Raw genomic sequence first — 22,084 nt, 5'->3', positions numbered from 1 at the left:
CAGAGGCAGGAAGTGGTGTTCCACAAGGATCAGTGCTGGGACCACGGTTGTTCACAATTTACATTAACGAATTACATTTCGGAATCAAAAACAATTTCTAAATTTGCAGACGACACCAAATTAGGGGTGATAGTCAATACTGAGGAGGACTGCAACAAATTACAAGAAGACATTAATAAACTTGCAGAATGGGCATATAATTGGCAAATGAAATTCAACAGATAAATGTGAGGTATTACATTTTGGCAAGAAAAATAGGGAGGACACATATTACTTGGAAAATAAGAATCTAAATGGGGTAGAGGAGCAAAATGATCTAGGAGTACAAATACACAAATTACTAAAAGCAAACCAAGCACTAGGGTTTCTTTCTGGAGGGATAAAATTGAAAAGTAGTGAAGTTATGCTAAACCTGTATTGAACCTTGGTTAGACCACACTTAGAGTACTATGTGCAATTCTGGTCGCCATATTATAAAAAGGATATAGAGGCACTGGAGAGGGTGCAGAGAAGATTTACAAGGATGATACCAGAAATGCGAGGGTATACATATCAGGAAAGGATGAACAGGCTAGGTCTCTTTTCTCTTGAAAAGAGAAGGCTGAGGGGTGACCTTATAGAGGTCTTTAAAATCATGAAAGGTTTTGATAAAATAGATAAGAGTTTCCATTTGTGGGGAAGAGCAAAACTAGAGGCCATCAATATAAGATAGTCACCAAGAAATCAAATAGGAAATTCAGAAGAAACATCTTTACCCAGAGAGTGGTGAGAATATGGAACTCGCTACCACAGGGAGTAGTTGAAGCGAATAGTATGGATGCATTTAAAGGGCAGTTAGATAAGCATATGAGGGAGAAGGGAATAGAGGGTTATGTTGATAGGGTTAGATGAAAGACGAGAGGAGGCTCGAGTGGAGCATAAACATTAGCATAGACTGGTTGGGTCGAATGGCCTGTTTCTGTGCTGTAGATCCTGTGTGAAAGTCTTTTATAAACACATAAATAGTAGAAGGGTTGTCAAAGGAAGGATGAGGCCAATTAGGGACCAAAAAGGAGATCTTGTGGAGGCAGAGGGCATGGCTGAGTTCCTGATGAGTACTTTGCATCTGTCTTCACTACAGAAGCGGATTCTGTCAAATGTTGCAGTAAAGGAGGAGGCAGTAGTGATATTGGATAGCATAAAAATAGATATGACAAGATTGACAGCCTTCAAGTAGAAAAGACACCCGGTCTGGATATGATGCATCCTAGGTTACTGAGGGAAATAAGGGTGGAAATTGTGGAGGCTCTGGCCCCAATCTTCCAATCCTCCTTGGATATGGGGTGGTTCCAGAGGACTGGAGGATTGCAAATGTAACACCCCTGTTTAAAAAAAGAAGCAAGGGATAAACCCAGCAACTATAGGCCAGTCAGCCTGATGTCAGTGGTGGAGAAACTTTTAGAGACAATAATCTGGGACAAAAATAAATGGCATTTGGAAAAGTATGGATTAATAAATGAAAGTCAGCATGGATTTGTTAAAGGCAAATCGTGTTTGACTAACTTGATCGAGTTCTTTGAAGTAAACAGTGAGGGTTGATGAGGGTAGTGCGGTTTATGTTGGGTATATGGACTTTGAAAAGACGTTTAACGAAGTACCGCATAATAGACTTGTTAGCAAAATTAAAGCCCATGGGATTAAAGGGACAGTAGTAGCTTGGATACAAAATTGGCTAATGGACAGAAAGCAGAGAGTAGTAGTGAATGGTTGTTTTTCAGACTAGAGGGAAGTATACAGTAGTGTTCCCCAGGGGCTGTATTAGGACCACTACTTTTTGATATATATTAATGACCTGGACAGGGCCTAATTTTAAAGTTTGCAGATGATACAAAACTCAGTAATGTAGTAAACAATGAGGAGGATAGTAACAGACTTCAGGAGGACATAGACAGACTGGTTAAATGGGCAGACATGGGGCAGATGAAATTTAACGTGGAGAAGTGTGAAGGTATACATTTTGATAGGAAGAATGAGGATAGGCAATATGAACGAAATGGTACAATTTTAAAGGGGGTGCACGAACAGAGAGACCTGGGAGGGTATGTACACAAATCAAAAGTGGCAGGACAAGTTGAGAAGGCTGTTAAAAAAGCAGATGGGATCCTTGGCTTTATTAATAGAGGACAAAAGCAAGGAAGTTATGCTAAAGCTTTGTATAGCACTGGTGAGGCCTCAGCTGGAGCATTGTGTTCAATTCTGGGCACCACACGTTTTAGAAAGGATGTCAAGATCTTGGAAGCGAGGATGCAGAAGAGGTTTACCCGAATGGTACAAAGGATGAGGGACTTCAGTTATGTGGAGAGACTGGGGAAGCTGGGGTTGTTCTCCTTGGAGCAGAGAAGGTTAAGAGAAGATTTGATAGAGGTGTTCAAAAGCATGAATGGTTTTGATGGATTAAATAAGAAAAACCTGTTTCCAGTGGCAGAAGGGCCGGTAACCAGAGGGCACTGATTTAAGGTGATTGATGAAAGAAGCAGAGGCGACACGAGGAAACATTTTTTGTGTTCTGTGATCTGAAATGCACTGCCTGAAAGGGTGGTGGAAGCAGATTCAATAGTAACATTCAAAAGAGAACTCGATAAATACTTGAAGGGAAAAAATTTACAGAGCTATGGGGAAAGAGCAGGAGAGTGGGATTAATTGAATAGATCTACCAAAGAGCCGGCACAGGCATGATGGGCTGAATGGCCTCCTTCTGTGCTGTATGATTCTGTGAACAACACCATACAGTTTGCATCAATATAAAGCTGAAACCATTTGACATCAACGCAAATTGTGTAGTGTAACTGTCTTAAGAATTGGGAGTCAATCCCAACAATCAATGGGCCCTCTCAATTTAAATAGGTGGAATTCAAGGCTAGTACTTTTTCAATATGGCAAAATTTCCCAGGTGAACCCTCCAGGCCTTTAGATCAGAGTTGTCCAATTTTCTGCAGCTGGCGACTAGATAACCCAGTGAGTGAGCTGCACAGTTTTGCAGAAATGTGAAGCCTTTTGTTCAGATAATTCAAGCCCCCTTACACAAAAAATGCAAGACCCTATAGATAAAAAAAGTGAACTAACTGCTCCTGCACAAAAATGTAGCATTGCCCATGCAAAATAAAGGTTAGATCCGTGCACAAACACTCCACACCTCAAAAAAAATGTAAACCCCTTCACCAGCAATTGTCCTCATTGCCATCCATCCCCTGGCCTTAAAAATGGGACAGATTTAGCTTGATCTCTTTACAATCCCTGAACTAAAGAATTGATTGTTCCATATCTAGTTCTCAGGAATGAGTCATGTTTATTTTTTAAAAGCTGTAGCTCAGATATTCAACTACTGTAATAGTGTGAAGCGCACAGAGCTTATTTCAACTAGTTAATTTCAGCTCCCAATGAAACTAACCATAGTTGAAATCAGCCTTGTGCATTTAATAGAAGAAACGGGCTTGATACAGACCATATGTTGAACACTGACACTTTGGGTCATCCTTTATTATTTGTTTTGGAGATCTATGTTTGCCTATCGGTTTATTTTGAATCAACTGTATACACAGTAATATCCAATGTTATGTATGTGTGTTTAATACATCTGCATTTTTTGCAAATGTCTAATGTAAACTTGTGGTTTATTGTAGTCCCCACTCTGCCAGGTGGATGCCACATTTCACAAAGGAAGAACCATGTTCCTGTGATGAAACAATCCCCAGCCAAAATCTTTTTACAAATGAAACAAGAGGTTGGATTAGGCAATCAACGCTCACCATTAGCTTCAGTTAAACTTTCAGAACATAAAGGTACAGTCAGTTGCTGTTATTTCTGTTATCTGGTTTTGATGTTTCCATTCAATTGTGGTGTTAAATTTGACCCAACCCTTAATTTCCTCATTGAAAGATGGAACCTATTTTTTGTGCATAACTGCTTTCTGTAGCACTATTTTTGGTTAAATATTAATTTCAAGCCATAAAGTGATTACACCAGCTCACCCAAGTTGGATATGTAAAAAAAAATTAAAACAGACAAAATGTGCAATCCTACTATCCTACTGTTTTCTATCCTTCAATCATCTCTCTATCCATGATTCCACTTTACCTTTAATACTGGGCTTTAATCTTCACAACAAATCTCCCATGTGTGTAGTCACTGTTGTAAGGGAATCGAGCAGGCAATTTGCCTACAGCAAAGTTCCACAAACAGCAATGAGATAAATGACCAGATAACCTGTTTTAGTTATATAGGTTGAGGGATAAATTTTGGCCAGGACACCAAGAACTCCCCAGCTTCTCTTCCATTCGTGCCATGGGATCTTTGAGGGCCACCTGAGCGGGAAGACTTGGTTTAACATCTCATCTGAAGACTGCACCTCAAGTACAGAACTCCCTTAGCACTGTACTGTCAACCTAGATTATGTGCTCAAGTCTCTGGAGTAGGGCTTGAACTCTCAACCTTCTGACTTGAAGGCAAGAGTTACCACTGCGCCTAGGCTAGCACTCACTATATTCCCTTTGTCTATATATGCTAGCTAATTTCCTTGAATAATTTAATTAACAAGTCAAGCATGACCCATTCCTTACCAATCCATGTTTACAGTCCCTGATTAGGCCATATCATCCTAACTATTCACTAATGTTACCTCTTATTATAGTCTAGCAGCTATTGTACTTCCTGGATGAGACTAATTGATATAAAATCATCTAGTTTATCTGTTTCCATTTTCTTTTTAAACTGGGTGGTTAAGTACACCACCCTCCATCTAGTCCTGCAACAAGTGCAGCCTGTCAATGTGCCAGGGGGCACCAGCGATTCCCTTGAGTGTGTTCCAGATGTAAAGGCGTGAGCAGATGAATTAGTTGGATGGCAACGGGATTTCCCTGCATGAGACCGGCCAGAATTTTTTTTAAATGCACAGCAAAATCAGGGTCATGAACAGGAGAGGTAAACATATAGAAGGGAAACAAAATCAGCATTGGAGATTGACGAGCTCCCTTAGAAGTTGGGTTATATCATTGTATTATTTTAGTACATTAGGGAGGGAAAATTGGCTACGTTCCTGCTCCTAATTGTTCAGTAATCCCTGCTGGAAATGTATGTGTATTGACCTGCAACCATGGGACAGTGGCCAGCAAGAGGTCTGCTCCTTTGTAAGGGGAGAACATTGGCACAAAAAGTAGTATTATTACTACTTGATCTTTGTGCATCATCAATTGGACTCATTTCTTTGTGATGACTATTTTATTTGTTTTTAACCTTCAGATTGAATATCCTTCTGTTGTGCCCTTCATATCCAATGACTTGTAACTTCTGTTCCATTGATTAGCCTATATAATGTAACATTATGTTGGCTTTGCTGATGACTGCTCTGCATTGGTTAGATGTTTTGAGTAACAAGTCTACTAAGACTCTCCTAGGTCTTTTCAACACCATGCATGGAGTACATGTATTACCCACTTTGGATTCCTGTATGTAGTACTTTACATTTGCCTGTATTAAACTTTATCTGCTATTTATCTAGCTACTTACATGTTTTGTCCAGCTCATTCTCTCAGTTCTGAGCTGTCTCCTTTGATTTCACTGCTCCTCCTAGTTTGGCAACATCTGCAAATTTGACCAATTTGCATTGGGTTTCTCAGTCCAAATCATTGATGTAAATTAGAAACAGTTATGGTCCCAACTCCGATCTCTGTGGCAACCCCTCAGTATTTCCCTCACCCTAAGATAATTTTTCTAATAAGTACCAGTTGTTTTCTGCCCTTCAGCCAATTTCTTATCCATTCTCAAGATCTATCTTGAGTCTAATGTTTTGAGTTTAATTAATAGCCTTTTGTGAAATTTTGTCAAATTCCTTCTGGAAATTTAAGTACAACATGTTGTAGGGATTAAAAATCGGCCTCTTATACTGTTCCAACAAAGCTCAACGTAAGCTCGAGGAACAGCACCTCATCTTTCGATTAGGCACCTTAACAGCCTTCTGGACTCAACATCGAGTTCAACAGTTTCAGATCATAACCTCGGCCACTATTTTTTAAAATTTATTTTTTCTCACATGGCAGCTGTTGTTGATTCTGCCATTGCCATGTGCACTTCATCTAGATCCATCTTTTGTTTCTTAACTTGTCCCATTACCATCTCCTGTTGTCTTACACCATCATCCCTTTTGTCTTTTAATCTCTCCTGCCTTCTATCCTATCACCGACCTTCCCTTTTGTTCTTTCCTCCCCTCCCCCCTTTCCCTGCCCTTACACTTACTTAAAAATCTGTTACATCTCTAACTTTTTCCAGCTCTGACGAAAGGTCACAGACCTGAAACGTTAGTTCTGTTTTTCTTTCTCCACAGATGCTGCCTGACCTGCTGAGTGTTCCAGCATTTTCTGTTGTTATTTCAGATTTCCAGCATCTGCAGTATTTTGCTATTGTGTTGTGTGTGTGTGGATGTTGCAGGGATTACCAATTGAAGTGCTAATTTGTCAAAAACGTCAAGGAGGTTGGTCAGGCAGGATTTTCTCCTTCTGAATCCATGATGGCTGTTACACCTGATAGATTCCACTATTTTACAGAGGATTGCAGTAAGATTAATGAATTTGTAGTTGCCTAACTTTGATTTGTCACCTTTTTTGAATATGGGCACCACGTTAGTCTGTTTCCAATTTGCTAGTATTCCCCATGTCCAATGTCGTCTTATAATGATTGTCAATGCCTCACAAATCTCTCTTAGTCTTACTCAGCACAGTGAGATACAATTTACTCCTGGGTATGTATTGTGCTTAAGCCTAGTTATTTTAATAGCAGACATTTGGTGTTTTTTTTTGAGGTTTTACTGTATCCTCCATCTGTTTGCCCTAGTGTCTAATGATTTTCATACTTTGGATAATAGTGGGATTGCTACACGGTGACCAACATGGAGCATCAGTTTCAACATCAAGAGTGTCAAATAAACTAAACACTTATCAGCCCACAGAAAATATAGAAGCTCTGCAGAAAACTATGAGGATATCCAATGCTGATAGCACTGTCAAAAAAGTTGAAAATTGGAACACTCTTTCTCTGAAAGCGGATACTGATCATGGCAATGATGGTGATGATGAAAGGTCTCAGGACACAGCACTAAACACAGCAAATTCAGTTTCTGCCAGTATCTATACCAACTGCACAGGAAATGAAATGCAGAACATCATAGATTTGAGTGCTACCTCTTTGCAACACCTTGTCCATCCAGATAAAGGAATAATGCAAACAGGATATAAGCACTCTGAAAAAGCTGCTAATGGTTTTGAAGAGTGTAAGGAGTTGTGTACTATCTTGCTGAGATCACCGAAGATCAGTATACCTCGAAAACAAGCAGAAATTGCAAAATCAAAGCCTGATGATGTTGATAGTACCAAAAGCAAATTGGTAAGCAAAATAAACATACAAATTGTCAATTGTCTACATAAATATATGCATTTATTTTTGAGAATTTTTATGCACTGTTGTAGATGGTAATTGTTGAGGTGCTTACAATTCATTGGGCATTGGTATAACAGATTAAATATTCTAGCAATATATGCACTTTTAATGAAACAGCGTTTAGGGTTTTGCAATTACAGAATTTTAGACAAAATTCAAGTTCACTAGTTTAAGATTCATAAATGAAAAATTATATAGCGCTCAATGTGCCATTGGAATATATGTAATCGATTAAATATTGAGCAAGACTATAGTGTTAAACTTTGTTATTAGCCATTGGGAAACATCAAGTGATAAGTAGTTCTAAGCACTGCTCATTGTTATACCTCCAACTGAAGCACTTTCAGTGCACTTCATCAGATTGCTAAGTTTTCTGCTGCATAACAGTACCTTCTGTAAAGAACAATCCTTTTGCATCAAAATATCATTTTTTTTAAACATTGAGCTGTGGCTGCTCAGTATGTCTCTGGAGGAACACCACCATTGTGATCTGCTTTACCAAGAGAGACTTGCTCTTGGTTCCTCTGCAAGGATAGATTAGAGACTGGTGAATAGATCACACATTACACTCTTTAGCCAATGTTTTTTACTCTGCCAGAGTGCAACAAAAGTCGGAATGGTGAGCACAGCTTAAATCGTTTTGTCCCTCCCCCAAATATTTTCCTGAAGGTTATGGTTTTATGGGCTCTGGACCTTTGCTCAAATGGCCATTTTAATGTGTGAGGCTAGATGGTGAACACTGGCAAGCCATTCAACTCTGGGACAGTTGAGCCCTAATGTTGTCCTCACCTATACACCCAGTTTGTAGCTAAGGTAACTGAGCATCGATCAACAGTGAGAAGTGGGGAAAGAAAATAAGCAATCAAAATCCCATTATTAGAAACAGAAAATGCTAGAAATACTCAGCCGGTCAGGCAGCATTCTTGGCGAGAACAGAAGAGTTGCTTGACCTGCTGAGTGTTTCCAGCATTTTCTGTTTTTGTTCCAGATTACCAGCAGCTATAGTTTTTTTTAACCTCCCAGTGTTAAAGTTTAACAACATCCTGGTTGTATGCGAGTTAAGATTTCCCATTTCAGTACAGGAACCCTATAAAAGAAAGGAGCTACTCAAATAATATGTGTAACCCTGCAAAGCAAATATCTCCAAATAAGTCCAGAAGGAATGAGGTGTGTTAAATAGAGAGTAATTTATGTTAAAGATTATATCACCTTTAAATTATCCTCCTTTATCATATGAATAGGAAAGACCAAGCGTCTGCTTACATAGAGCAAAATTGAGCACAGCTCAACATTTCATACCACTATTGGTAGCCACTCATTTAAGCACTCTAGTCCTGTTCTCTGAGATCCATGTTATAGTATGAAATCGTCAGGACCTTTCTGGATGGAGATACTAGATTCTTCAAGAGGAGTACTAGAGATAGACATTGATTAACTGGTGACCTACAAAATGTGTAAAATATTAGTAGCCATTAGAAGTCGGCCCCACCAGCAGCTGTAGATCAGTCGATAATTCATTGGTGGGTGCCTCTTAGAGGAGAACTCTAAGCTCTCAATAACTTGATTATTTAAGAATCTTTATTATCTGGTTGGCAATTACTTTTGTGATAGATTCTTTAATAACTTTTATAATTACACTTGCTTTCTTTAAATATATAGGAAAGGAAGATTACTCTCTCTAAATGGATCATCCAGCAAATAAAAAGCAGCAATGAGATTTGTGTTGAAGGAAAAAGGTAACTTCCTTTGCTTTAGAGACAAAACAAAACATGCATTTTGAAGAGGGCTTGGCCCCTTTTTTTATCACCAGCTTTTCTCCCTCCCCTGTCCTGAAGTGCCTTACTCGTGGCCACTCTCCATATGTGAGCCCAGATATTGATTGTCAGCAGGTTATTCAATAAAAAAGGGTGTCACAGCATGTCTCCACTTGACAGCCAGAAGGAAGTCATTATTATACCAATCAGGACTAGATATTATAGCCAATTTTCCCTAATCCCAGGGTGGTGATGCCAATTTTAGCACTCCTACTGCCAAGTTGAGATCAGTTAACATAGTCATAGAATCATAGAAATTTATGGCACCGAAGGAGGCCATTCGGCCTATCGTGTCTGTGCCGACTAAAGAAGAGTTATCCAGCTTAATCCCACTTTCCACCTCTTGGTCCATAGCCTTGTAGGTTACAGCACTTCAAGTGCACATCCCAGTACTTTTCAATGCGATGAGGGTTTCTGCCTCTACCACCCTTTCAGGCAGTGAGTTCCAGACCCCCATCGCCCGTTGGGTGAAAACATTTTTCCTCAATTCCTCTCTAATCCTTCCACCAATTACTTTAAATCTATGCCCCCTGGTTATTGACCTCTCTGCTAAGGGAAGCAGGTCCTTCCTATCCACTCTATCTAGGCCCCTTATAATTTTATACACCTCAACTAAGTCTCCCCTCAGCCTCCTCTGCTCCAAAGAAAACAACCCCAGCCTATCCAACCTTTCCTCATGACTAAAATGCTCCAGTCCTGGCAACATCCTCGTAAATCTCCTCTGTACCCTCTCTAGTGCAATCACATCCTTCCTGTAATGTGACCAGAACTGTACGCAGTACTCTAGCTGTGACCTAACTAGTGTTTTGGGATTGAACCTGGGACCTCCTTGGCTATATGAGCTAAACACTAATTTAATAAGCTGAAGCATTGGGGGAGCAAAAGGTTGCATGTTTTTACTTTCTAGGCAAAAATACTTCTCATTTTTATCTGCAACATACTGTAAAACTAGGGAAATGTTTCCATCTAAAGAAACTGAAGGAGTCGAGGTCAGAGGATACACTGCCAAGGAATTTCCTCAGAGTTGCTCCTGCTCCACCGCTGTAACTTCACCAGAAGCACTATACTTGTGTATTCAGTTTATTTGGACATACATTGATGGAACTTAAGTTTTTTCAATCAGAACTGTAAAGATACTTCAGTAATCTGTGTTGTAGTATGTGACCTGCTAAAGATATTTCATGTAATAAAAATGCATAGTTGTAAGCCCACCTTTCCCGGAATTCCATATTTCAATCCCTCCAATCGGGTTTCTACCCTGCCACAGTACTGAAATGGCTCTTATCAAAGTCACAAATGACATCCTATGTGACCGTGGTAAACTATCCCTCCTCGTCCTTCTCCACCAGTCTGTGGCCTTTGACACAGTTGACCACACCATCCTCCTTCAACGCCTCTCCTCCGTCGTCCAGTTGGGTGGGACTGCACTCGCCTGGTTCCATTCTTATCTATCCGGTCATAGCCAGAGAATCTCCTGCAATGGCGTCTCTTCCCACTCTCACACCATTACCTCTGGAGTCCCCCAAATATCTATCCTTGCCCCCTACTATTTCTCATCTACATGCTGTCCCTCGGCGACATCATCGAAAACACGTCAGGTTTCACATGTACGCTGAGGAAACCCAGCTCTACTTTTCTCAACCCCTCCACTGACTGCTTGTCTGACATCCCGTACTGGATGAGCGGAACTCGGCTCCCAACTAAGTATTGGAAAGACCCTGCAAAAAAACTCCATTCCCTAGCCACCGACTCCAGCCCTCTCCCTGGCAACTGTCTGAGGCTGATCCAGACTGTTCACAACCTTGGTGTCATATTTGACCCCAAGAGCTTCCGATCACATATCCACGCCATCACCAAGACCACCTACTTCCACCCCTATAACATCGTCCGACTCCGCCTCTGCCTCAGCGCATCAGCTGCAGAAGTCCTCATCCTTGCCTTTGTCACTTCTACACTTAACTATTCCAAAACTCTTCTGGCCGGCTTCCCATCTTCCACCCTCCATAAACTTGAGCTCATCCAAAGCTCTGCTGCCCTTATCCTAACTCGCACCAAGTCCCATTCACCCCTGTGCTCGCTGACCTACATTGGCTGCTGTCCATCAATGCCTCAATTTCAAAATTCTCATCCTTGTTTTCAAATCCCTGCGTAGCCTCGTCTCTCCCTATCTCTGTAACCTACTCCAGCCCTACAACCCTCAGATCTCTGTGCTTTTCCAGTTCTGGCTTCTTGCATATCCCCTATTTTAATTACTCCACCATTGACGGCCGTGCTTTCAGCTGTCTTGGCCCTAAACTCTGGAATTCCCTCCCTAAACCTCTCTGCCTCTCTACCTCTCTCATCCTTTAAGATGTTCCTTAAAAACCTACCTCTTTGGTCAAGCTTTTAGTCATCTGTCCTAATATCATTTTATGTGGCTCGGTGTCAAATTTTGTTTGATAACGCTCTTGTGAAGTGCCTTGGGACGTTTTACTACATTAAAGGCGCTATATAAATGCAAGTTGCTGTTGTAATCATGGTATGGACATAGTGGAGTTGAAGAAAATAGAAGCAAACAGTAAGATTGAAAGTAAAACTAAAAACATTTGGGAAAAATAGAACAGTAAGTTATGTTTACATTTTTGTTCTAGTACATACAGTTGTGCTTGAATACATCTGTTTCCTCCAGACCTACCTAATTAACATCAGTAGAGAAAAAGTACTTGAGAAACTAATGGGACTAAAAGCCCACAAATTCCCTGGACCTGATGGCCTACATCCTAGGCTTCTAAAAGAGGTGGCTGCAGAGATGGTGCATGCATTAGTTGTGATCTTCCAAAATCCCCTAGATTCTAGAACGGTCCCAGTGGATTGGAAGGTAGCAAATGTAATGCCGCTATTCAAGAAAGGAGAGAGAGAGAGAGAAAACAGGGGACTATAGGCCAGTTAGCCTTATATCAGTTGTTGAGAAAATGCTGGAATCCATTATTAAGGAAGTGGTAACGAGGCACTTAGAAAATCATAATATGATTAGGCAGAGTCGACGTGATTTTATGAAAGGGAAATCACGTTTAACAAATTTATTCAAGTTTTTTGAGGATGTAACTAGCAGGGTAGATAAAAGTGGTAGACAACCGGTGGATGTAATATACATAGGCCTAGAAATTATGGGGCGCCAGTCTCGCCTGGGCGCCGGAAGTCCCGCCCCAGAAGGAGCCGCTTGCGCCAGCCCGATATTCAGTTTCAGCACCCCAAACGGAAGTGGGGCGCTGCTCGAGGCGCCCCGCTTCCCTCTTGGGGCGCTGCAACTGAATATCGCAGTGCAACGTGCCGCAGCGCCACACGCTGCGGCACGGCGCGCTGCGGTACTGCAGGCCTTCCACCCCTTCTTAAAGGGGGGGGGGCTCAGGAGGCCGGGGACGGCAGCGCGAGGAGGTGCTGGCAGGCAGCCAGCGTTAAAAATGGCCACCCCGCACCTCCCCTTTAATTAGCGCCACTACCGCCGCAGGTAGGCCCCCCTGAACCAGTCGCAGTTTGCGACCGGCGCTACAGCGGGGGGCGCAAGCAAATACCGTGTTCGGGGCGGCAGCGGGGCACTGCGCTCACCAATGACGTCATCGGTGGTGGCGCAGCACTACAGGCTAACACCGCCATTAGCGCCCCGCTAAATTTCGCGGGAGGCGTGGCCAGTGGCGCTAAAACCTCTAAGTGCCCTCTTTGGGCGCTAACTGGTGGCGCAGCCCAACGAATTTCTAGGCCATAGATTCTAAGCATGCAGATAACCAAGGTACAAAGCATACAAGAATAAATAACTCTTAAGAAGTTAGATGAGAGACCTTTAAATTGTTTTTATGTAAATACAAGGAGTATTAGAAACAAATTGTTAGAACTGCAATCCTATGCTGTGTTGGAGAAATTAAACATATTGTGTATTTCTGAGACATGGTTGGATGAAAGTGATGGGACAGAAATTCACCTAAAGGGCTACAAGGGATTCAGAAAGGATAGAGTAGGTCAAAGGGGAGGTGGAGTTGCTATTTTTATTAGTGAGAACCTAACAGCTAGAGACTTGATATTGCCTCATTAAGTATATCTGAGGCTATCTGGGTTCAAGTGGACCAAGCTCACGGGCAGGGACTAATTATCGGTAATTGTTATTGGACCTCGGGTCAGACACCTGAACATGATGAGTTATTATGGAACCAGATTGCAAACGCTTTTAATATAAAATGCCACCTTTGTTTTTGATGGGTTATTTTAATTTTCCTGGCATTCAGTGGCACGATGGTTTACCCGCTGTTGTGGGAAGTGCAGCTGAAAAATTTGTCTAAAATATACAAGACTGTTTCCTGACTCAACGTGTTAATGAAGTAACTAGGGATAATCATATCTTGGATCCAATCATATATTGGATCTAGTGTTTAGTAGTGAGCCTGACCTCATATTGGGCCTCCATGTGGGGGAGCAGCTGGCCACAACATTATACGGTTTGAATTGACTAGTAGAACTAAAGGTACTGAGAATCTGCAACTCATACCAGATTTCAGAAAAGCAAACTTCACCAAAATGGCAGATGATTTGGAACTGGGTGGTGATGAAACCAATATAGAAGGAAGTGTGGTAAGAAAAATCCAAGGTGGCTGACTGGTTATGTACAAAGACAAATAAGATGTAAACAGAAATGTTTCTATAAATTAAAGACACTTACTACTCAACTAAATAGAGTTGAGTACAAGGAACAACTAAAGAAAACAAGGGCTGCTATTAGATAAGCGAATGGAAAAAAGATCGTAGACGGCTGTGGAAGTAATGGAAAAAGCTTTTTCAGTTATGTGAAGAGTCAGCGAACTGTCAGACTGTATTAGGCCATTGAAGAATGTTCAAGGACAGGTTACACAGGACTCACTGAGTATGGCGGAAATATTAAATGCTTTTGCATTGGTCTTCACCCTTTATGATGATCAACTATTAGAATTTAATAATGTTACTAACAAAACTAGTAATAACATAGATGAACATATTGTTTTATAAAGAATTAATAACTTGAAAATAGATAGTGCAGCCGAGTCAGATGATCTCCACCCAAGGGTCCTCGGGGAGATAGATGGGGCATGTGCTGTGCGAGCACTTAGCCTGTATTTTTAATACCTCACTGAACTCTGGAATGGTTCCTATAGACTGGAAGGAGACTAATGTTGTCCCCATCACTAAAAAAGACAAGACAAACCCGGGAAACTATAGGCCCATAGTTTAACACCAGTAATAGGTAAGCTGCTTGAGGGGATCATTAGGGATGCAATATATGATTGCTTGGATAGAGAGGGACATATTAGGGACATCCGACATGGCTTCATAAAAAGGTCATGCCGTACAAATCTAATTGTATTTTTGAAGTTACAGGAAACTCTTTTTTTATCCGGGACCGGCGTGGTGCCGGTTGATCAAAAAGTCCGGATTACAGAGAGGTATACTTACCAAGGTACGAGAGCCCCATACACGACCACAGGTGCAGGAGTCCCGGTTACACGGCCACAGGTGCAGGAACCCCGTTTACACGGCCACAGATCCAGGAGTCCCTGTTGCACGGCCACAAATATATAGTAAAACTTACCTGAACCTACTCCTGAATTTTGCCAGTTAAGAGAGATTTCCGGATATTTAGGTGCCGGTTAAAAGAGAGTTTCCTGTACAAAGTTGGTGGATGAGGGAAGTCCAGTAGACATTGTCTACTTAAACTTCCAAAAAGCTTTTGATAAGGTACCGCACAAGAGGCTTCTCTATAAGATCGAAGCCTCTGGTATTAGTGGTAATATATTGAGCTGGATTGAGAATGTCACCACATTACAGGAAGGATTTAGAGTCCCAACTCTTTTAGCCTATCTTGTTAACTAAGATGCTTTAGACTGGGAATTAGTCTAGTGGCACTCCTCTGCACCCTCACTAGAGGAAGTTGCCTGGGCTGGGGAGTTTTAGCTATGAGGAAAGATTGGATAGGCTGGGGTTGTTTTCTTTGGAACAGAGGAGGCTGAGGGGAGACCTAATTGAGGTGTATAAAATTATGAGGGGCCTAGATAGAGTGGCTAGGAAGGACCTATTTCCCTAAGCAGAAGGGTCAATAACCAACGGGCATAGATTTAAAGTAATTGGTCAGAAGTTTACAGGGGATTTGAGGAGAAATGTTTTCACCCAGATTGTGGTGAGGGTCTGGAACTCACTGCCTGAAAGGGTGGTAGAGGCAGAGGCCCTCATCACATTTAAAAAGTACTTGGATATGCACTTGAAGTGCCATAACCTACAAAGCTACGGACCAAGTGTTGGAAAGTGGGTTAGGGTGGATAGCTCTTTGTCGGCCGGCACGAACAAGATGGGCCAAATCGCCGCCTCCTGTGCTGTAAATTTCTAAGATTTTATTCTATGAGACCTGGCTGGTAGGATGTCGGCAAAAAGTAGTTATAGATGGATTTGGATCTGTTTGGCGACCGGTCACCAGTGGTGTCCTGCAGGGATCAGTGTTGTGACCGTTGCTCTTTACTATTTTTATTAAACATCTGGATGTAGGTGTTGGGGGCACGATTTGCAGATGATACCAAGATCTGTGCAAGTATTAGGGCTGTAGATGAAGCTCCTCTGCTTCGGGCAGATCTTAATGTGTTGGGAGATTGGGCTCATGACTGGAAAATGATATATAACTTGGATAAGTGCAGTGTTCTGCATGTGGGATGGGGAAATGCTCAACATTCATACACCCTTCATGGAAAAGCATAAAGAAGGTAGAGACGGAAAGAGATTTGGGCATTCTGGTGCATACATCCTTAAAGGTACATGAGCAATGCTGTGAAGCAATAGCTAGAGCAACTAGGGTTTTGGGGTGTACCCAGAGGACAATTGAGAACAAGACGAGGCAAACAATTTTGTCCTTGTACAGGACCTTAGTCAGGCCGCACTTGGAATACTGTTTTGGTCCCCTCACGTAGTTGGAGAGGGTGCAGAGGAGGGCCACTAGACTAATTCCCAGTCTAAAGCATCTTAGTTATCAAGATAGGCTAAAAGAGTTGGGACTCTACGCTTTAGAGAAGCGTAGACTTAGGTGATCTGATTAAGGTTCATAAGATAATGAAGGGAATAGATTGTGTTCCCGTTGACAGTTTGTTTCAATTAAATAGGTTAGGGAGGACATGGGGTCAGAAATTTAAGTTGTATAAGGCTTAGATCTAGGTTAGGTGTCAGGAGGTGGGTTTTTCCTAGAGAATAGTGGGCCTCTGGAACAGGCTGCCGTCTCGTGCGGTGGACGCTGATTCACTGAATTTCTTCAAACGAGAGCTGGACCTGTTTCTGGCTGGGGCGGAGACCACCTCTTACAGGAGGTAGGGAATTCAGGGCCAGAGTGAGCTCCTGGACTAGTTTCGATCGCCTAGTTGAGTCGGAGAGAAATTTCCCAGATTTTTTTTACAAAATTGGCCTGGGTTTTTTTTTTGCCTCTCCCAGGAGATCACATGGTTTTGGGCGGAGTGGAGTGTATATATTGTGATACACAAGGTATCGCAATTGTGTGGGACAGGCTCAATGGACCTTAGAGTCTTTACCTGTCCATCATTGTTCATGTATTTGGATTTACAAAAGGCATTCAATAAGGTGCCACATAAAAGGTTGTTACGCAAGATTTGGGCTCATGGGGTTGGGGGTAATATTAGCATTGTAGGAATGGCTAGATTCCTAACTAAAGGACTGAGATCGAGTCAGTCTATCAAACAAACGATGTTTAATACTAACCAAGAGAGTTTAAAACGAAAACACAGGAGAACTACATTACAGGTTTGTACTCTTTGCTGGCTCCACGAGGACTGGCTAGGGCGGCTCCCCAGCCTGACGTCATGACGTCCTCACATTTTCCCGCCGCTGGAGGATCACATGATCAACGTGATGACGTCATCGCGTTTGGTCTCATTCTTAAAGGGACCGTGCTATGTACATGCAATGATATGAACAAAGATACAGATTCATTCTGTAGCTAATAATTTGCTAAAGATAATTATGTACATTTGATCAGAGTCCCCCAGGTGGCTCCGCCACATGCGCCCCCCCAGAATTGTCTTTAACAGTAAAAGTCAATCGACTAGGAGGTCTGACAAGCCTGTCAGAGCGACTCCTGTATTCTTGGAGTGGACGTTGTTGAACAGCGGGCGGGCTGGCGGATGGAAGCCTTCGGCCTGACGTGGATGCAGCGGGAGGTCGACCATGTCGTGGTGGCTGTGCGGTCTCTACTGGCCGGTCGATGTCCAGGTGTGCCGGTTTGAGACGGTCAATGGATATGTGGTCGGGTTTACCACCGATGTCTACAGAGAAACTCTTGTCGCCTGTCTCCAGTACGCGAAAAGGGCCTGTGTAAGGGGCCTTGAGCGGATCCCTATGGGCATCATGACGAATGAATACAAATTCAGCATTCTTTAGCTCCGCTGGTATGTGTGAAGATGGAAGGCCGTGATGCGAAGTTGGGATAGGCGCAAAAGCCCTGGCTGTTTCCCGATGGCGGCTCAGTTGGAAGCGGCAGGAAATCTCCCGGTACGCGGAGTGGCTGGCCGTACACAAGCTCCGCGGCGGACGATTGCAGGTCCTCTTTGGGTGCCATGCGGAGACCCAACATGACCCACGGAAGCTTATCCACCCATCCGGCGCCTTGGAGGCTGGCCCTCAGCAATGCCTTTAACGACCTGTGGAAACATTCGCACAAACCGTTTGCTTGCGGGTGATAGGCCGTGGTGCGGTGAAGCTTGGTGCCGAGACCCTGGGCCACAGCATTCCAGAGCTCGGAAGAGAACTGTGGACCGTGGTCTGAAGAAATGTCCGCCGAAACGTGCAACCCACGAGGAGAGGAATGCTCTGGCGACATCAGCGGACGTAGTAGACGCCAAAGGAACTGCCTCTGGCTATCTAGTAGTACGATCGACCATGGTGAGGATGTATGTGAACCCCTGCGACGGTGGAAGCGGCCCGACGAGGTCCACGTTGACATGGTCGAATCGACGTTCTGGTACTGCGAACGTGGCCAATGGGGCCTTAACGTGACGTTGCACCTTAGACGTTTGACAGGCGACGCAGGTGTTAGCCCAGTCGCGGATATCCTTACGCATTCCTCTCCAGACGAACTTAGCCGACATTAATTTTTGAGATGCCTTCACGCCAGGATGCGAAAGCCCATGTATGGCGTCGAAAACTTTGCGGCGACTGGAACGATCGGGCGGGGACCTCCCATGGAGACATCGCAGAGTAACGAGGTGCCTGCAGCGTGGAATTGCACATCGGTCGGTTGGAGGCTAGAGGTGTCAGTGCGATACGCCTGTGTTTCAGGGTCGGATGTCTGATCGGTAGCCATGAGGGCATAATCGATGCCCAGCTGGACCACCCGTACGGTCGCGCGAGAAAGGCAATCAGCTACCAAGTTGTCCTTGCCAGCTACGTGTTGGACGTCTGTCGTGAATTCTGAAATGAAAGTTAGCTGTCGCTGCTGTCGAGCCGACCACGGTTCGGCGGTCCTGGCCATGGCGAAGGTCAGTGGTTTGTGATCTACAAACGCAGTGAAGGGATGTCCTTCTAACAAAAAACGGAAATGGCGGATAGCCAGGAACAGCGCCAGCAACTCCCGGTCAAAAGTGCTGTATTTGCGTTCGTTGCGCCGGAGTTGGCGGCTGAAAAATGGCAGTGATTGCCACGTCCCGTTGACCCACTGTTCCTGCACAGCGCCTATGGCATAGTCGGAAGCGTCGGTGCTAAGGGCGATGGTGACACCTAGCAGAGGGTGCACCAACATAGTTGCATTGGCTAGAGCGGTTTTTGTGCTGTCGAAAGCGTTGTCCATTTCGACCGTCCAGGCTATTGTATCCTTTCCGGCCTTGCCTTTGAGGGCCTCGTAGAGGGGCTGCATGAGTCGTGCTGCCTTGGGTACAAAGCGGTGGTAGAAATTCACCATGCCCAGGAATTCTTGAAGGGCCTTGGTGGACTGCGGCCTTGGGAATGCCGTAATTGCTTCGACCTTTGACTGCAGTGGAATTGCGCCCTCCGAAGTAATGCGGTGGCCCAAGAAGTCAATCTGTTGTAGGCCGAACTGACACTTGGCCGGGTTGATTATGAGGCCATGTTGGCTGAGGCGCCGAAAGAGGGTGCGGAGATGGCAGACATGTTCCTCTTTGGTAGAGCTGGCTATCAGGATGTCGTCAAGGTAGACAAATAAAAAGGGAAGATCCCGCAGGACCGAGTCATTAGTCGTTGAAAAGCCTGTGCGGCGTTCTTGAGCCCAAATGGCATCCGTAGAAACTCGAACAGTTCAAAGGGAGTGATGACAGCCGTTTTCTGGACGTCCTGCGGGTGTACGGGAACTTGGTGGTAGCCACGGACGAGGTCGACCTTGGAGAAGATTGAGTTTCCCGCCAAATGGGCGGAGAAATCCTGTATATGCGGGATCGGGTACCGATCGGGAGCAGTGGCGTCATTAAGGCATCGGTAGTCCCCGCATGGCCGCCATCCACTGCCGGGCTTCGGGATGATGAGAGGCGAGGACCAGGGACTATTTGACCGGCGAATAATCCCCAGCCGTTCCATCGTGGCAAACTCTGCCTTCGCAGCTGCGAGCTTGCCGGGTTCCAGGCGCCGAGCTCGCGCGTAAACCGGAGAACCAGTCATAATGTGGTGTTTGACACCATGCTTAGTGGCCGAGGAGGAGAAAGTGGGCTTGGTCAGCTCCGGGAATTCACCTAATAGGTGAGTGAACTCGTCTGGCGAGGACAACGCGCAGGAGACAGTGTGCGACGTTGCGGAACTGCGGAAGTAAGGGATGGAGTGGAAGGTGGCCGCGTTGACCATTCGACGATTACTTACATCCACCAAGAAGCTGTTGGCGCATAAGAAATCCGCACTGAGGTTGGCTTGCGAAACCTTGGCTGTAATAAATTGCCCGCCGAAGCACACCTGGACCCGCCGTTTGCCAAAGGTACGAATGGCCCCGCCATTAGCTGCCTCGAGGGAGAGGCCGTGCCTCCCAGACTGAATATCGAGTGCTGAGGCAGGAAGGATGCTACACTGGCATAAAAAGCGCCGGCCTGAGAGGGAATCTGTAATGTAGAGGAGCTTCCCGGAATTTCCAATCGCCATCGCGGCCGCGGAACGTTCCTCAGACTCGGTCCTCCTTTTCTGGAGTTGCTGTTGGTGTTGTTGTCGGGTTTTTTTTAGGCGCGAAACTGCAGGGAGGGCGGCAGCCTCTGGCTTTCGTGCCGAAACGGGCGTGGTAAAAGCACAAGCCGGGTGGTGGAGGCGTCGGGGCGGCGTTCGCGGGGGAGGGGTGCCTCGTGGCGGCGCAGGATTGCTGCGTGACCGCATAAATCGTATCTGCTTCTGCAGCAAGTGCTGCGCAATCTGTGGCTTCCGATCTGGCGAGGGCAGCCTGAACCTGCTCGGGTAGTTGACTCAGGAATAACTCCCGAAAGAGGAAACGTGGTTCTGAGCCAAGGAGCGTGAGCATCTGGCTCATTAACTCAGATGGCTTGGAATCGCCAAGCCCGGGCAAAGCGAGTAGCTGGCGGGCACGCTCCGCCTTCGTGAGCCCGAAGACCTGTATTAACCGCGCTTTAAGAGTATTATACTTGCTGTCAACCGGGGGGTTTTCGAGCAGGCTGATGATCAGTGAGGCCGTGGAGCTGTCGAGTGCGGAGACCACGTAAACGTAACAGGTCTGATCCGCAACGATGTTTTGGAGATCGAATTGTGCTTCTGCTTGGACGAACCAGGAGGCTGCCTGTTGTTCCCAAAACTGTGGGAGCTTCAAAGCCACGGAGTTCGCTTCCATGTTTCGTCGCGCTTCGCTTCTTCCGCGAATTGTTCGCGAAAATTGTTCACGAAAATTCGGGGTCACCACTGTAGGAATGGCTAGATTCCTAACTAAAGGACTGAGGTCGAGTCAGTCTATCAAACAAACTATGTTTAATACTAATCAACAGAGTTTAAAACGAAAACACAGGAGAACTACATTACAGGTCTACTCTTTGCTGGCTCCACGAGGACTCCCCAGCCTGACGTCATCACGTTTTCCCGCCGCTGGAGGATCAACGTGATGACATCATCGCGTTTGGTCTCATTCTTAAAGGGACCGCGCTATGTACATGCAATGATATGAACAAAGATACAGATTCATTCTGTAGCTAATAATTTGCTAAAGATAATTATGTACATTAGATCAGAGTCCCCCTGGTGGCTCCGCCACAGCATGGATAGAGGATTAGTTAACGGACAGATCAGAGAGTAGGGATAAATGGGTCATTTTCAGGTTGGCAGGCTGTAACTAGTGGGGTGCCACAAGGATCAGTGCTTGGGCCTCAGCTATTTATAATTTGTATTAATGATGTAGATGAAGGGACCGAGTGTAATGTATCCAAGTTTGCTGACGATACAAAGCTAGGTGGGAAAATAAGCTGTGAGGAGGATACAAAGAGCCTGCAAAGGGATATGGACAGGTTAAGTGAGTGGGCAATAAGGTGGCAGATGAAGTATAATGTGGGGAAATGTGAGGTAGGAAGAATAGAAAAACAGAATATTTTTTAAGTGGTGAGAAACGATTAAATGTTGGTGTTCAGAGCAATTTAGGTGTCCTTGTACAGAAAACACAGAATTAGCATGCAGGTGCAGCAAGCAATTAAGAAGGCAAATAACATGTTGGCCTTTATTTCAAGGGGGTTGGAGTATAAGAGTAAGGAAGTCTTGCTACAATTGTACAAGGCTTTGGTGAGATCACACCTGGAACATTGTGTACAGTTTTGACCTCCTTATCTGAGGAAGGATATACT

The 22,084-nt window shown here is 44.3% G+C and overlaps 1 protein-coding gene across 1 annotated transcript in view; it reads left to right on the top strand.

Annotated features, from left to right (window-relative positions):
• Window positions 1–22,084, top strand: part of mis18bp1 (MIS18 binding protein 1) — a 101,378-nt gene that overhangs the window by 26,125 nt on the left and 53,169 nt on the right. The window contains exons 3-5 of the mRNA XM_086002923.1: window positions 3,660–3,818; window positions 6,893–7,410; window positions 9,124–9,200. Coding sequence (XP_085859049.1) covers window positions 3,660–3,818; window positions 6,893–7,410; window positions 9,124–9,200 — 754 coding nt within the window. The remainder of the gene's footprint in view (window positions 1–3,659; window positions 3,819–6,892; window positions 7,411–9,123; window positions 9,201–22,084) is intronic.

Source organism: Somniosus microcephalus, chromosome 12 (genome assembly GCF_052327205.1).
Source record: "Somniosus microcephalus isolate GS21.2 chromosome 12, FLI_Smic_1.0, whole genome shotgun sequence".
In the NCBI taxonomy this organism is placed as follows: Eukaryota; Metazoa; Chordata; class Chondrichthyes; order Squaliformes; family Somniosidae; genus Somniosus; species Somniosus microcephalus.
Note: the sequence above shows the minus strand (reverse complement) of the source record. Positions and strands in the feature narration are given on the sequence as shown.